At 50.4% G+C, this 13820-nt stretch overlaps 1 protein-coding gene across 2 annotated transcripts in view; it reads right to left on the reverse strand.

Moving 5' to 3' along the window:
• Window positions 1–13820, reverse strand: part of CSPP1 (centrosome and spindle pole associated protein 1) — a 278156-nt gene that overhangs the window by 35264 nt on the left and 229072 nt on the right. For both annotated transcript variants that reach the window (XM_075353210.1, XM_075353209.1), the window contains 3 exons: window positions 8396–8522; window positions 6138–6280; window positions 5325–5468 (listed from right to left, as the gene is read on the reverse strand). In XM_075353210.1, the coding sequence (XP_075209325.1) occupies window positions 5325–5468; window positions 6138–6280; window positions 8396–8522 (414 nt within the window). The remainder of the gene's footprint in view (window positions 1–5324; window positions 5469–6137; window positions 6281–8395; window positions 8523–13820) is intronic.

A 13820-nucleotide genomic window follows, 5' to 3' on the forward strand; every position in this document is an offset into this window, starting at 1 on the left:
TGCACCCACGGCTCTGGTAGAATGGGCCTTCAGCCCTGAAGGAATCGGAAGCCCAGAAGAACGGTAGGCTTCAAGAATCGGTTCCTTGATCCACCGAGCCAAGGTTGACTTGGAAGCCTGCGACCCCTTACGCTGGCCAGCGACAAGGACAAAGAGCGCATCCGAACGGCGCAGGGGCGCCGTGCGAGAAATGTATATCCGGAGTGCTCTCACGAGATCTAACAAGTGCAAATCCTTTTCACATTGGTGAACTGGATGAGGGCAAAAGGAAGGTAAGGAGATATCCTGATTGAGATGAAAAGGGGATACCACCTTAGGGAGAAATTCCGGGACCGGACGCAGAACCACCTTATCCTGGTGAAACACCAGGAAGGGGACTTTGCATGACAGCGCTGCTAGCTCAGACACTCTCCGAAGTGATGTGACTGCCACTAGGAAGGTCACCTTCTGCGAAAGGCGTGATAGAGAGACATCCCGCATCGGCTCGAAAGGTGTTTTCTGAAGAGCCTTTAGCACCCTGTTAAGATCCCAGGGTTCCAGCGGACGCTTGTAAGGTGGGACTATGTGGCAAACTCCTTGCAGGAACGTGCGGACCTGCGGAAGCCTGGCTAGACGCTTTTGAAAAAACACGGAAAGCGCCGATACTTGTCCCTTGAGAGAGCCGAGAGACAAACCCTTGTCCAATCTGGATTGAAGGAAAGAAAGGAAAGTGGGTAAGGCAAACGGCCAGGGGGTAAAACCCCGATCAGAGCACCAGGATAAGAAGATCCTCCAAGCCCACAGCAGAATCCGCCGAACTTCTTGGAAGGCCTGACGACTGCGTGTGCCGCCCTGGTGGTTGATGTACGCGACCGCCGTGGCGTTGTCCGACTGTATGCGGATCTGTCTGCCCTCCAGCCACCGATGGAACGCCTTTAGGGCTAGATACACTGCCCTTATCTCCAGAACATTGATCTGAAGGGAGGACTCTGTCGGAGTCCAGGTTCCCTGAGCCCTGTGGTGGAGGAAGACCGCTCCCCACCCTGACAGACTCGCGTCCGTCGTGACCACAGCCCAGGATGGGGGCAGGAATGATTTTCCCTTCGACAAGGAAGTGGGAAGAAGCCACCACTGAAGAGAGGTTTTGGCTGCCAGTGAAAGAGAGACGTTCCTGTCTAGGGACGTCGACCTCCTGTCCCATTTGCGGAGAATGTCCCATTGAAGTGGACGCAGATGAAACTGCGCAAAGGGAACTGCCTCCATTGCTGCTACCATCTTCCCTAGGAAGTGCATGAGGCGCCTCAAGGGGTGTGACTGGGCCCGAAGGAGAGAGTGCACCCCTGTCTGCAGCGAACGCTGTTTGTCCAGTGGAAGCTTCACTATCGCTGAGAGAGTATGAAACTCCATCCCGAGGTAAGTCAGTGATTGGGTCGGTGTCAATTTTGACTTTGGGAAATTGATGATCCACCCGAACCTCTGGAGAGTCTCCAGAGCAATGGTCAGGCTGTGTTGACATGCCCCCCGGGAGGGTGCCTTGACTAGGAGATCGTCTAAGTAAGGGATCACCGAGTGGCCCTGAGAGTGTAGGACCGCCACCACGGATGCCATGACCTTGGTGAAGACCCGTGGGGCTGTCGCCAGGCCAAAAGGCAGTGCCACGAACTGAAGTGTTCGTCCCCGATGGCGAAACGCAGGAAGCGTTGATGCTCTGGTGCAATCGGCACATGGAGATAAGCATCCCTGATGTCGATTGAGGCTAGGAAGTCTCCTTGGGACATCGAGGCGATGACAGAACGGAGAGATTCCATCCGGAACCGTCTGGTTCTCACGTGTCTGTTGAGCAGTTTGAGGTCCAGAACGGGGCGGAATGATCCGTCCTTTTTTGGCACCACGAACAAGTTGGAGTAAAAACCGCGACCACGTTCTTGAATGGGAACGGGAATCACAACTCCTTCTGTCTTCAAAGTGTTCACCGCCTGAAAAAGTGCATCGGCTCGCTCGGGGGGCGGAGATGTTCTGAAGAAACGAGTCGGAGGACGAGAGCTGAGCTCTATCCTGTAACCGTGCGACAGAATGTCTCTCACCCATCGGTCTTGGACATGTGGCCACCAGGCTTCGCAAAAGCGGGAGAGCCTGCCACCGACCGAGGATGCGGTTTGGGGAGGCCGAAAGTCATGAGGAGGCCGCCTTGGAGGCGGTTCCTCTGGCGGTCTTTGGAGGACGTGACTTAGACCGCCATGCAGAAGAGTTCCTCTGGCCCTTCTGTGACCTGTTGGACGTGGAGGATTGGGACCTGGCTGAGGGCCGAAAGGACCGAAACCTCGATTGAATTTTTCGTTGCTGAGGTTTGTTCGGTTTGGACTGGGGTAAGGACGAGTCCTTTCCCTTGGATTGTTTAATAATTTCATCCAATTGCTCGCCAAACAAACGGTCGCCAGAAAATGGCAAACCGGTTAAGAACTTCTTGGAAGCGGAGTCTGCCTTCCATTCGCGTAGCCACATGGCCCTGCGGACTGCCACCGAATTGGCGGACGCTACCGCTGTACGGCTTGCTGAGTCCAGGACGGCGTTCATGGCGTAGGACGAAAAGGCCGATGCCTGAGAAGTGAAGACACAACTTGCGGAGCAGAGGTACGTGTGACTGCATTAATCTCAGACAGACAAGCTGAGATAGCTTGGAGTGCCCACACGGCTGCAAAGGCCGGAGCAAAAGACGCGCCTATGGCTTCATAGATGGATTTCATCAGGAGCTCTATTTGCCTGTCAGTGGCATCCTTGAGCGATGAACCATCTGCCACTGATACTACGGATCTAGCCGCCAGTCTAGAGACTGGAGGATCCACCTTGGGACACTGAGCCCAACCCTTAACTACGTCAGAGGGGAAGGGGTAACGTGTGTCATTAAGGCGCTAGGTAAAGCGCTTGTCCGGAAATGCTCTGTGCTTCTGGACAGCATCTCTGAAGTTAGAGTGATCGAAGAACGCACTCCGTGTACGTTTGGGAAACCTAAACTGGTGTTTCTCCTGCTGCGAAGCCGACTCCTCTATAGGTGGAGATGGGGGAGAAAGATCTAGCACCTGGTTGATGGACGCTATAAGGTCATTTACTATGGCGTCCCCTTCAGGTGTATCAAGATTGAGAGCAACGTCAGGATCAGAGCCCTGAGCTGCGACCTCCGCCTCATCCTCCAGAGAGTCCTCATGCTGAGACCCCGAACAGCGTGATGAAGCTGGGGAAGGTTCCCAGCGAGCCCGCTTAGCCGGTCTGGGACTGCGGTCCGTGTCGGAGTCCTCCCCGTGGGACCTAGATGTCACCCCAGGAGCACTCTGCTGCACCGACCGAGAGGGGCCTGGGGGCGATGACCTCACAGTGCCCGGGGCCTGTGTGACCGATCTGGACTGCATGGCTTCTAATATCTTAGCAGACCATCTGTCCATAGACTAAGCCATGGATTGTGAAAGCGACTCAGAGAGTTTCTCAGCGAAAACTGCAAACTCTGTCCCTGCCACCTGGACAGTGGGAGCCGGCGGTTCTACCTGAGCCGGGGGTCCCACCAGTGCCCGAGGCTCCGGCTGAGTGAGTGCCACAGGGGCCGAGCATTGCACACAGTGAGGGTAGGTGGAACCTGCAGGTAACATAGCCGCACAAGAGGTACAGGTTGCAAAATAAGCCTGTGCCTTGGCACCCTTGCGGACGACATGCTGTAGTCTCCTCTGAGAGTGATCACTGAGGGTATATAGCCAAAAGCAAAACAATGCGGCCGAACAGAGAAAATGTATACAAATATATATATATATATATATATATATATATATATATATATATACACTTCGGCACCCAAGGGGGGCCAGCACCGGGCAACCGGTGTGGCTTACCGACCGCCCAAAGTGGTTGTGTGTCCACCAGATTCCCTGCCTGGGCCTCCCAGAGCTGTAGAGCTCGTTCTGAAATCCTCCACCGGCAGAAGTGATTGCAAATATGGCTGCCAGAGTTCTCAGGGGAGGAGGGAGCCGTGGGCGTGACTAATAAAGTGCGGGAATCTGGTGCCCCACAGTGCTCAGTGAGGGGGGAGGAGAACACCCAAGTATGCTCCAGCCCTCACTGCCAACGTCCAGTCGACCGTCCCGCCCTTACCCCTGACTGGCAGGCCCGGGGGCGGGAGTTATGGTACTAGGCCGCAGAAGCCGGGGACTAAATTTAATAGCGCGGCCGGCAAACAGGCACGGTCGGCGCGGTAGTCCCGGTCGTCACAAACAAACAGCAGCCGCTGCAGCGTCTGTAACACAGGCGCTCCATGCGCCGTCCCCAAGGGGACACAGAGTACCTTATAGATGCAGGGCCTGTCCCTGATGATACCCAGTCTCCTGTCCGTCAGATTCCCCCAGGGGCTGCGGAGGGAGCCCGGTCCCAGTGAATGGTGACCGGTTAGGATCCCACTTCTCCCAGAACCTCTAAGGGATGGGGAAGGAAAAGCGGCATGTGGCTCCAGCCTTTGTACCCGCAATGGGTACCTCAACCTTAACAGCACCGCCGACTTAGTGGGGTGAGAAGGGAGCATGCCGGGGGCCCTGTCAGGGCCCTCTTTTCTTCCATCCGATACAATCAGCAGCTGCTGCTGACTAAAATGGGAGCTTGAGTGAATGTGTGCCTCCTTCAACACAAAGCATAAAACTGAGGAGCCCGTGATGCACGGGAGGGTGTATAGGCAGAGGGGAGGGGTTACACTTTTTAAAGTGTAATACTTTGTGTGGCCTCCGGAGGCAGAAGCTATACACCCAATTGTCTGGGTCTCCCAATGGAGCGACAAAGAAATCTGATATTATTAGAGCAATACTAATAACAACAATAATATTTATTCAGTTATATAGTGCCATTAATTCCACAGCACTCACATACATTGGCATTAGTATGTTTTTTGAATGTGGGAGGAAATTGGAGAACTCGAAGGAAACTGAAGCAAACTCAGGGAGAACATACAAACTCCTGGCAGATATGGTCCTTGGTAGGAGTTAAACCAAGGACCCCAGCGCTTCAAGACTGCGGTGCTAACCACTGAGTCACCGTACCGCCCATCAATAAAGAAACCTGGACTGTACAGACTGAGGGTGGATGGCTTCCCACCAGGCAATATAACAATGTGTGTGATTAGAAAAATCATATATAAAGACTATACATATCAAATGGCCAATACTAGTAAGGATGTACTTCAGGCCTAGATATTTACACTTTGATACTGACCCACTTGTCTGATTTCTTAGATATTATAAAATGCTCTAAATTACATAAAATATTTGATAGTTATGCCATATTTTATATTTGAATGCTGAAAATTAGACCCATCTCACCATCTGGGATTGCTTCTCGCCTCTTTATCTTATTCAAGTTCTTCTGTTGCTCCCTCAGTAGCGCCTGCTGCTGGATCTCTAGTGTCTGGTCATCCTTTGGAGGGTCAGGAAACATGATCCGAACACCGTCACGAGTGTCAGTATCTGGAAAGATGAACCCATTCATTATAGAATACTGAGACTTAGAGAGTTAATCCCCCTCCAGCATCTAAATCAAAACATGATGTTACAAGTGTTTTCTTCTTGCAAAAGCTTCTGTAGTGTGATAAAATCCAGTGTTGCTGGCTCACTCCGGCTCCATTCCCTGCCCAGTGCCACTTAGTCCTGCTTGACTGCCGACTCCTTTGCTTGAGTCACACAGCCACTGATCTGTCAGTCAAGGAGGAGGAAGAGGCGGTGTTGGGCGGGGAATAGAGCTGGAGTGACAGAGGCATGGGAAGAACTTCCACATGCCGAAAGCACCTCAGCCTCTTTTGCATATCAACTCTAGTTAAATGTATTGCTGGATTTCTTTTATAAAGAGCTACTTTCGCATATAAATATTTTGCGGGGTTAAAGCATGCTGACAGATTCCCTTTACAATGATAATGTGAACAGCATGTTTCAATGGTTTATGCAAAAGATATGACAGCGTTTATGATCTCTATATCCCCACCTATAAGGTCACTGCAGTGCGTATTAAACTTCAACATAAAAAGCCAATAACCTCAGAAAAAAAATGAGTTGTTTCTTTATATTTGCTTTTGTCCTATTGGCGGTCAAATATAAAGCCAGTAGTTGAGTCTGCGTCCTCTGTCTTGGCTCAGCACTTACCCCTGTATTTTAGGTCATTGAAATCTCGGATATTCTGCATGTTAACATTATCCTGACCCTTTAAAGATGGCCTCCGTACGGTAGCTTGAAGCCTCTGTCTGGCCAGGTCAAAGACGTCTGCCGAGGTTTTCTCCCTTTTTCTTCTAAAATACAAAGTGAATAAAGTGTGACACAAATTCATGTATTTTATAACATAGTGAAAGAACCAGAATTATAGGTGCCGAATGCTGGAAACATGAGAAATATTCATGCTAGCATTACACAAAACAGCAGGGCCTCAAAACAGAAGATATTTCTATAGCCCGTTCCCATCACATTTAAGAGATCCTATCCCAATATGTAGTAGGTGTAATAATAATAATATTAGCAAATACCTCCAATTAGAAATGTAGTATAGCTCTCCTGATATAGCCATATCGCTTACCTCATGTGCAGGGCATTGCAGCTTAGGTATCCATGGTTATGTCCACACATATAGTGACAGTTAGTTGCTCGTGGTCATAACTATGGATGCCTAAGCTTTGATGTCCTGTTTTGTTTTTTTTTGCTCCCCTTCTTCCGAGAGCCGTAAGTTTTTGATTTTTCAGCCAATCTTGCCATATGAGGGCTTGTTTTTTTGCGGGACAACAAGTTATACTTTTAAATGAAATTATAAATTTTACCATATAGTGAACTGGAAAACTGCAAAAAAATTCCAAGGGCAGAAAAATTTGCTAAAAAAGTGCGATTGCATTATTGTTTTGGGGATCTTTTATTCACCGTGTTCACTATATGGTAAAACTGTAGTGTGGCTGTGATGCCTCAGGTCGCTATGAGTTCTTAGACACCAAATATGTATAGGTTTACTTTTATCTAAGGGGTTAAAAAAAAATTAAGTCGTTTGTCCAAAAAAAGTGGTGCACTTTTTGCGCCATTGTCCGCGACCCGCAGCGTTCTCATTGTTCGGGATAAGGGAATCAGTGATGGCTTAGTTTTTGTGTCTTGAGCTGATGTTTTCAACTGTACCATTTTTGCGCAGATGCTACATTTTAATCGCCTGTTATGGCATTTTGTGCAAAATGTGCGGCAACCAAAAAATGTAATTTTGGAGTTTGAAATTTTTTTGATGCTACGCCATTTACCAATCAGATTAATTGATTTTATATTTTGATAGAGCGGGCATTTCTCAATGCGGCAATACTAATAGTGTGCATATTTTTTGACCCTTTCATTTTCAATGGGGCGAAAGGACGGTAATTTGAACTTTTAGGTTTATTTTTTTTCTTATTTTACTAGTCCCTCTAGGGGACTATAAGGATTAGCAGTCTAATCGCTCATTAATTTCTGTTGATCACAGCTACACAGCTTAGATCACCAGAAATGCTCATGTCTTGTAACAGGCATCACTTGGCTGGCTGAAACAGGAAGTAAGTCATGTGAGCTACAGGAGTCATGACATGACCATGTGCTACGTCACGGCGCCGCTGATCGAGCCAGGTAAGTGAACGTTTACCGCGATGGGGATTTAAATCGCTCTGTCACATTTTGACAGCGCAATTTAAGGGGTTAACAGGCACGGGTGGATCGTGGATCCACCTGCGCCTGCAAGGCACACGTCTGCTGTACAAATCAGCAGACCTGTGGGGATCGCAGCAGGCTCACCGCAGGAGCCAGCGGTAATTACCCGGACATGACTTAAGCCATACCATTACGGACCGCAGTCATTAAGGGGTTAATAAAATTGGTTATTCCGCATTTGAATCCATTTAATGGATAATGATGTGTACCAATCCGGAAGAAGGATTGACACCGAAACCTATAGGTCGGGGTTTTGGGCTCTCACTACACTCATAGGTACGTCTTATTTATTTACTGCAGTCGATTCAGGGTTATGTACTTGTTTACCTTGTATCATTGATTTTACTATATCTTGGATTAACTGCATAGGAGCACTGTTTGTTTGTTTATAACCAGTCCAGCCTTGGGCTGCCTGCTTCATGAGTAGGCCCTGGCTGTGCACTCATGAATTCATTTACTATGTGCTCCTATACGCCTTGTATGTGGTGAGGGCGCCACCTGCTGGCATATACCACCTGTCTCTACTTTTTTTATACATTGTCTATTTGCTATCATGCTTTTGTATTAATAAAATTTAAGTCTTTTGCAATTCAGTCACTGTACAGATTTTTCCTTCTTTGTTTATCTTGATATTAATGTAATCCTTGTCGTATACTGGCCATGAAAAAAGACCTATTAGGTAAACACACAGAGTACAATACCCGCTCATGGAAGGTAACGAATCATTATCTTGTTCTGTGTCTTGTAAGCGGCCCTCTAAACGTCTCTGCTCGCTTCGTAATTGCTTCCTCAATTCAGTCAGCTCAGTGATCACACTCTTCTTTTCATCTGTTGGTTAACAAAGCAAAAACCATACTAAGGGTAAGGGCACACCTTAAGGATTTGGTGCAGAAATCTCTGCACCGTTTTTGTATCTTTAAACAGGAAAAACAAAGTGAAAAATACATGCATTTTTGGTGTAGATTTTTCCCCACATCATTAGTATTCATGAAATCTGCAGCAAAATCTTTCTCACAGCCTTCATTGGGGGACACAGGAAGACCACGGTGTATGGTGCTGCCATTAGGAAGCTGACACTATGCAAAAAAAAGTTGTGTCCTCAGCAGGGTACATCCACAAACTGGCACAAAGCTAGTTAGTGAACAAGCAATAGGAGAAGCAAAAGACTTGGCCCTAATTAGTAATGGATAACACAAACTTGAAAGAAAGGTTGGATACTGTGTCCTCCAATGAAGGCTCTGAGAAAGAGATTTTAAGGCGAGTACTCAAAAAAGAGAATTTTGTTTACTTACCGTAAATTCTTTTTCTTATAGTTCTGTATTGGGAGACCCAGACCTTGGGTGTTTAGCTTCTGCCTCCGGAGGACACACAAAGTACTACACTTAAAAGTGTAGCTCCTCCCTCTGAGCTCATACACCCCCTGGTGAGCCAGTCCCAGCCAGTTTAGTGCAAAAGCTGAAGGAGAATAGCCACCCACAAGTAGAACAGAGCAAGAGCCGGAACAACCGGAGACTCTGTCCACGACAACAGCCGGTGATAACACGCGGAACAAGAATTTGCCAACAGGCAACAGGGAGGGTGCTGGGTCTCCCAATACGGAACTATAAGAAAAAGAATTTACGGTAAGTAAACAAAAAAGAGAATTTTGTTTACTTACCGTAAATTCTTTTTCTTATAGTTCTGACATGGGAGACCCAAACCATGGGTGTATAGCTTCTGCCTCCGGAGGACACACAAAGTACTACACTAAAAGTGTAGCTCCTCCCTCCGAGCATATACACTCCCCGGATGACAAATCCAACCATTTACGGTAAGTAAACAAAATTCTCTTTTTCGTCATCGTTCCTTATGGGAGACCCAAACCATGGGACGTCTCAAAGCAGTCCATGGGTGGGAAATAACCAGAAACTGAGAAGTAGGCAAACCTAACTTCACAAATGGGCGACAGCCGTCCGAAGGATGCGTCTGCCCAAGCTCGCATCTGCCGAAGCATGAGCATGCACTTGGTAGTGCTTCGAAAGGGTGTGCAGACTAGACCAAATGGCAGCCTGACAGACCTGCTGAGCCGTAGCGCAAGAGGCACCGACAGCACTGGTCGAGTGCGCCTTAATCCCCGGCGGGGGAGGCACCTGAGAACATTGGTAGGCATCGGAAATGGCCGACCTAATCCAATGAGCTAGGGTCGGTTTAGAAACCGAGAAACCCTTGCGCTGACGTGTGGTCAGCACAAAAAGAGAGGTGCACCGCCTAAAAAACAGCGGTGCGTGACACATAGATCCGGAGCGTCCGCACCAAATCTAAAGCATGCAACGCTTTCTCAAAGCGATGCACAGGGGCCGAACAAAGGGAAGACAATTGAATGTCCTGGTTAAGGTGGAAAGGAGACACCACCTTAGGGAGAAGGCCCGGAGTCGGACGGAGAACCACCTTGTCTTGGTGAAAAAAAACAAAAAGGGTGACTCCGAAGAGAGCACAGTCAAATCAGAGACTCTCCTGAGAGAAATTATGGCCACCAGAAAGACCACTTTCTGTGAAAGACGAAACAATGAAAGCTCCCTAAGAGGCTCAAAGGGGGGTTTCTGTAAGGCCATGAGGACCAGATTAAGGTCTCAGGGATCCAGAGACCGCCGGTAAGGCGGAATGATGTGAGATGCGCCCTGCATGAAGGTGCGCACCTGGGCCAGCCGGGCGATATGCCGCTGGAACAACGCTGACAGAGCCGAGACCTGTCCCTTGAGGGAATGAGGGACAGTCCTAGCTGCAGGCCGGACTGTAGAAAAGACAGGATGGTCGGCAAGGAAAACGGCCAAGGAGCATGGCCGGAAGAACGACACCAGGACAGGAAAATTCTCCAAGTCCTGTGGTAAATCCTGGCCGAGGAAGACTTCCGAGCCTGAGTCATAGTGAAGATGATCTCGGAAGGAATGCCTGAAGCCGTAAGGATTCAGGGCTCAAGAGCCACGCCGTCAATCTGAGAGCCGCAGAATTCTGGCGGAAAACGGACCTTCTGAGAGAAGGTCTCGCCGGTCCGGGAGATGCCACAGCACCTCTACGGACAGACGGAGCAGGTCTGGGAACCAAGCTCGTCTGGGCCAGTCTGGAGCAATGATTATGACCCGACGGCCCTCCATCCTGATCTTGCGCAGGACTCTGGGCAAGAGAGCTAGAGGGGGAAACACGTAGGCCAGACGGAACTGGGACCAATCTGGAACCAGCGCGTCCGCTGCTAAGGCCTGAGGATCGTGGGAGCGAGCCACGTAAACCGGGACCTTGTTGTTGTGCCGGGATGCCATTAGATCCACTTCCGGAGTGCCCCGCCTGCTAGATTGACCGGAACACTGCCGGATGCAGGGCCCACTCGCCGCTGTCCACGGTTTGACGGCTGAGATAATCTGCCTCCCAGGTTTCTACGCCTGGGAAGTGGACTGCGGATATGGAGGACTTGGAGTCCTCCGTCCACTGAAGGATACGTTGAACTTCCAACATTGCTAGGCGGCTGCGAGGCCTAGGAGTACAGCCCTGATTTCCAGCACATTGATCGAGAGGGCTGATTCGGACGGAGTCCAAGTGCCCTGTGCTCGGTGGTGGAGAAACACTGCTCCCCAGCCGGATAGACTGGCATCCGTGGTGAGAATCACCCAGGACGGGGCCAGAAAGGAGCGTCCCTGGGACAGAGAGAGGGGCCGAAGCCACCACTTAAGAGAGCTCCTGGTCTGTGGCGACAGAGCCACCAGCCTGTGCAAGGAAGAGGTCCCTTGTCCCAACAGCGGAAAATGTCCAGCTGCAGGGGACGCAGATGGAACTGGTAAGGGGAACCGCTTCCATTGACGCCACCATCTGACCCAGCACCTGCATGAGGTGCCTGATGGAATGACGGCGGAGCCTCAGCAGAGAGCGAACCGCCAGATGAAGGGACTGCTGTTTGACTAAGGGCAGCTTCACAAGTGCCAGCAGAGTCTCGAATTGCATCCCTAGGTACGTAAGTTCCTGGGTCGGGGTCAGAGTGGACTTGCAAGCGTGGCGAGAGTGAGCGAGACACTCCGCTGAGAGTGAGCGAGACACTCCGCTGAGAGTGAGCGAGACACTCCGCTGAGAGTGAGCGAGACACTCCGCTGAGAGTGAGCGAGACACTCCGCTGACAGTCTGCACTGGAGGAAACCCTGACTAGAAGGTCGTCCAGGTAAGGAATCACTACCAACCCCTGGAGGAGCTGAACCGCAACTGGTGAATACACGAGGGACCGTGGCTAACCCAAAGGGGAGAGCCACGAATTGGAAATGTTCCTCTCCAATTACAAAACGTAGCCAACGCTGGTGTGAAACTGCGAATGGCACATGCAGATAGACATCTCTGATGTCTATGGATGCCAAGAAATTTCCTTGGGTCATTGACTGATCGCAGAGATTCCATGCAAAATTGCCGCACCTGAACATGCTTGTTGAGAAGCTTGAGATCCAGGTCGGAAAGCACCGTCCTTCTCGTGGACTAGTAAGAGATTTGAGTAGAAATCTCAGAACCGTTCCCAGTCGGGAACTGGTACAATTATTCCATTGACCTGCAAGAATGCCACGGCCTGTGAGAAGGCGGCGGCCTTGGAGCAGCGGGGAGTTGACAGAAAACATCTGTTTGGCGGCTGGATAGAATTCTATTCTGTAGCCGTGGGAGATGGTAACCCACACCCACTGATCGAAGACGTGCTGAAACCACACGTCGCCCAAGAGGGAGAGCCTGCCACCGACCAAGGACGTTACTGGCGCGGCCAGATAATCAAGGGGAGGCTGCCTTGGTGGCAGCAGCTCCTGCCGACGTAGGACGCGGCTTCATGCGCCAGTTGGTTTACGGACCTTGGCTGAGTTAGTGGACGAGGCCGAGGGCTTAGAGGACGACCAGTTAGAGCAAACGAAGGGAACGAAACCTCGACTGGTTCCTGCCCTGGAAAGGTTTCCTGGGTTGTGGCATGGAAGTACTCTTCCTGTCAAAAACTTCCTTAATAATTTCATCCAGTTGTTCACCGAATAGACTGGTCCCAGCAAGGAACTTCTTAAGAAGCATCTGCCTTCCACTCTCGAAGCCACAGGAACCTGCGGATAGCGAGGGAAGTAGCCGAGGCCACCGCAGTGCGGTGACAGTCTCCAGCTATAGGATGAAAAGACTGAAGCCTGGAAGTTAAGACAACCATGTCGGGCATAAAGACCCTGGTGAGGGAACGCATCTTCTCCCGAGAAGCAGAGATGGCTTTGAGAGCCCGCACTGCTGCAAAAGATGGGGAGAACGAGGCCCCTGCCGCCTCATATATAGATTTGGCCAGAAGGACAACCTGGCGGACAGTGGGATCCTTAGAGAGGAGCCGTCAGCCACTGACACAACTGTCCGGGCTGAGAGTCTAGACACCGTAGGGTCCACCCTTGGTGAATGAGCCCACTCCTTGACCACCACTGGTGGAAGGGGGAAACAGTCATCAGAACCACGCTTTGGGAAGCGTCTGACAGGACAGGCTCTGGGCTTGGTCACAGTGGCCTGAAAGCTGGAGTGGATAAGGAACACACTCCTTGTTCTCTTAGGCAAGGTATACTGATGCTTTTCTGCCAAAGAGGGGTTGCTCCCCTGATACAGGCGGATTGAGGTCCAGTACAAATATAATGGACACAATCAAATCATTAGCATCTGCGTCACTTTCGGACAGATCAAATGGGGTACATGGAAAAGCGTCCGAGCCCCCAGTAAAGGCATCCTCCTTGTCCTGCGAGTCAGCTCGTGAACCAGAGCCGCGGGGCGAGGAGGGAAAGGGGACCCTGCGTCTCCATTTTAGGAGGACGGGGTCTGAGACCAGATGAAGAATCCTCTGTGAGCTTTGCTGAGCGAGCCGTAGCAGCAGAAGCGCCCTGAAAAGGGGGCTGATGCATGCTCAGCAGTGTCCGGGACAGCTGTCCCCTGGAGAGAGGGATTCTACTCAAGCCGGGGGTTCAGCCACCGGAGCCGGAGCAGCCGGAGGGACCACTGGGGATGAGCTTCCAGGCTGCGGCACCACTATGTTAGAACAGGCATCACAATGTGGTTATGTGCTCGGTACAGACAGTACGAGCCTACATGCGGTGCATAATAAAAACAGCCTTGCAGCCCTGCTCT

The sequence above is a fragment of the Anomaloglossus baeobatrachus genome, chromosome 6 (genome assembly GCF_048569485.1).
Source record: "Anomaloglossus baeobatrachus isolate aAnoBae1 chromosome 6, aAnoBae1.hap1, whole genome shotgun sequence".
NCBI classification, from domain to species: domain Eukaryota; kingdom Metazoa; phylum Chordata; class Amphibia; order Anura; family Aromobatidae; genus Anomaloglossus; species Anomaloglossus baeobatrachus.